This window comes from Montipora capricornis, chromosome 14 (assembly GCF_036669925.1).
Source record: "Montipora capricornis isolate CH-2021 chromosome 14, ASM3666992v2, whole genome shotgun sequence".
NCBI classification, from domain to species: domain Eukaryota; kingdom Metazoa; phylum Cnidaria; class Anthozoa; order Scleractinia; family Acroporidae; genus Montipora; species Montipora capricornis.
Window position 1 is genome coordinate 38,044,586 of NC_090896.1, and position 2,500 is coordinate 38,047,085.

The 2,500-nt window shown below is 39.1% G+C and overlaps 1 protein-coding gene and 1 pseudogene across 2 annotated transcripts in view; both read right to left on the reverse strand.

Annotated features, from left to right (window-relative positions):
* LOC138032734 (uncharacterized transmembrane protein DDB_G0289901-like) overlaps positions 1-2,500 on the reverse strand; it is a 549,011-nt pseudogene that overhangs the window by 384,800 nt on the left and 161,711 nt on the right.
* Positions 1-2,500, reverse strand: part of LOC138032742 (versican core protein-like) — a 28,456-nt gene that overhangs the window by 1,530 nt on the left and 24,426 nt on the right. For both annotated transcript variants that reach the window (XM_068880455.1, XM_068880452.1), the window contains one exon: positions 1-439. This exon is cut by the window's left edge and continues 1,530 nt beyond it. In XM_068880455.1, the coding sequence (XP_068736556.1) occupies positions 39-439 (401 nt within the window). In that variant the 3' untranslated portion in view covers positions 1-38. The remainder of the gene's footprint in view (positions 440-2,500) is intronic.

Sequence of the window (2,500 nt, forward strand, 5' to 3'; positions counted from 1 at the left end):
ACGTGGATGCAAATCAAGAATTAAATTAGTCGTCCATCTTATAATCGCGCCTTTTGACAAAGGACGTAAGGAGCTTGGCCGAACTTGTAATCACAAATGTGATCGTTCCAGTGTTGTACCAAGCTAACGTAAGCACAATCCTGGCCACGTGGTTCACCGCTGCCCCATGCATGATAACGCGCTTTGTTCGACCTCTCTGCTGATATACCGTCAAACCAAAGCAACTGGCTATTGTTTCGTCTCATACCAAGCCTGATCCAATATTTTTTCTGGTCGCTCATCAGGCTAGAAATGAAGGTGTTTTCCTGCTCCGATTTGATTATTGGGAGATCTGCTAACATTTCCTTGCATTTTCGTCGAGCCTCTTCCAGTGTTGGGAATCGATCACTCGTCAGATTGTAACAATACTTGTCATGTACCGCCCAGTCTTTAGGACAACCTAAAAAACACAATGTGAGCGATGTAACTCAAAATCATTAACGATGGCACTGCATTGCTATAGGTTTGCTGAGTGGCGATTGCCAAAGGAAGGATTGTATTTCTGTTGTGGCGGTAACAGAACAGCATAATCCTTATCGTCACCTGTAACTTAGTTACCGTAGAAACTACGACTAACCTGCACCTCGTAACTATTTCTTCTTTCTTTTTCCAACTTTATTCATTCAAGTCAATGAAAAGGAACGATACCAAAGTTATCCCGGCCTACCGAGGGTATCTGTCTGCAGCTGGATGTAATTAACTGAGAGTCCATTTTGATGAGGGGGGAAATCCGAGTACCCGGTGAAAAACCCTCGGAGTCAGACTGAGATCGACTCAAATTCATACACGACCTTCGGGGTTTGAACTCGGGCCGCAGAGGTGGAAGGCACGATTGATAATCACTAAGCCATGATCAAGCGCCTGCTTGATTAACTGAGAGTCCATTTTGATGAGGGGGGGAAATCCGAGTACCCGGTGAAAAACCCTCGGAGTCAGACTGAGATCGACTCAAATTCACACACGACCTTCGGGGTTTGAACTCGCGCCGCAGAGGTGGAAGGCACGATTGATAATTACTAAGCCATTATCAAGCGTCTGCTTTAGGAGTTTCTTCTCACTTCTCAAGGTAAAATTTAATTTTCTTGTAACCGTACAAAATGAATAGCATTATGAATGAAATCTTGCCTGAGCAGTTCCGTCCGTCTCCAACATATCCCTCCTTACAAGTGCAGTTATATGAACCAATGGTGTTGTTGCACACTGCCACATTGCTGCAATTTTGTTCTGCTGACGAACACTCATCGATATCTGGGAACAAAGTCAACAAAGAAGTAAAATATCGTTTTACTTTTAATTGGAAATAAATCTTTGTAAACGAAATCCTTTAATTAGTTTTCTCTGAACGCAATTTATGCGGGTAGTATCAGTATTTTCCTGTAATGCCCACTCTTTAGAAAACCCGAAAGAAAAACGTCAACTTTCATCAAGAAATTTAAACATCATTACTTCCTTTCAAACACCACAGACCCCACAGGTGGTGCTTTTTACTTATTCTGGTTGGCTAGTTCTGTTGAAGGAAGTATCAGTATTCGCCTCCTAGGAGCTCAATGGTAAGAATTAAAACAACTGCTAAGCTCAGTGACTGTGGATATTTTCCTCTACTTCGGTGAATAATTGTTGAATAGCATGCAATGCAGGTACTTACCGGTACACGTTTTCCCATCCCCGGTGTATCCAGCCTTACATGTGCAGATGTACGAGCCGCCTGTATTTTGACAATCGGCATTGATGTCACAGATGAAGGGAAACTCTTTGCATTCATCAATATCTAGGTGTATGGAAGGGACGACCACCAGTGCAAAAAAAATATATAACGTTAATTCTGTTGTATCCACGCGAGTCAAGCGATTGTATTAAAGTACTAAGCAAAATTGCTTTAATACTTGGGACGGAGAGAACTCCTAGAACTATCTTGTGCAATCTGTGTCAAATAGAAAGACCTATCGGAACAGAGCATTTTCTGTGTGCGCGCCGAGGTTGTGGAACAGTATTCCCTTTTCAATTCGTAAATCTAGCTCCGTACCTATTTTTAAAAAGAACATTAAGACTTTCCTATTTTCAAAATTTGTAAATAGTAATTCTCTTTTGTTTAAATGAATTTTATTCATGCGCATTAGGTTATTTCATTATTTTATAGTATTGTAAAGCGCCACGAGAAGTTTTTGATGTGCGCGCTATATAAATATTATTATTATTATTATTATTATTATTATTATTATTATTATTATTATTATTATTATTATTATTATTATTATTATTATTATTATTATTATTATTATTAAATCTAGCTCGTGACTGGAGTACTTTAGTTTCTGATCAATCCATAGATATTTTAAAAAAATACACTTTAATGTTACAATTACCAAATCAACCATCTTGCAATTATCCAATAGTTTAGAACAGTGATGCGATACACCATAACTGGTATCTTCACTGTTGGACAGGATCGAGCATTAAATGG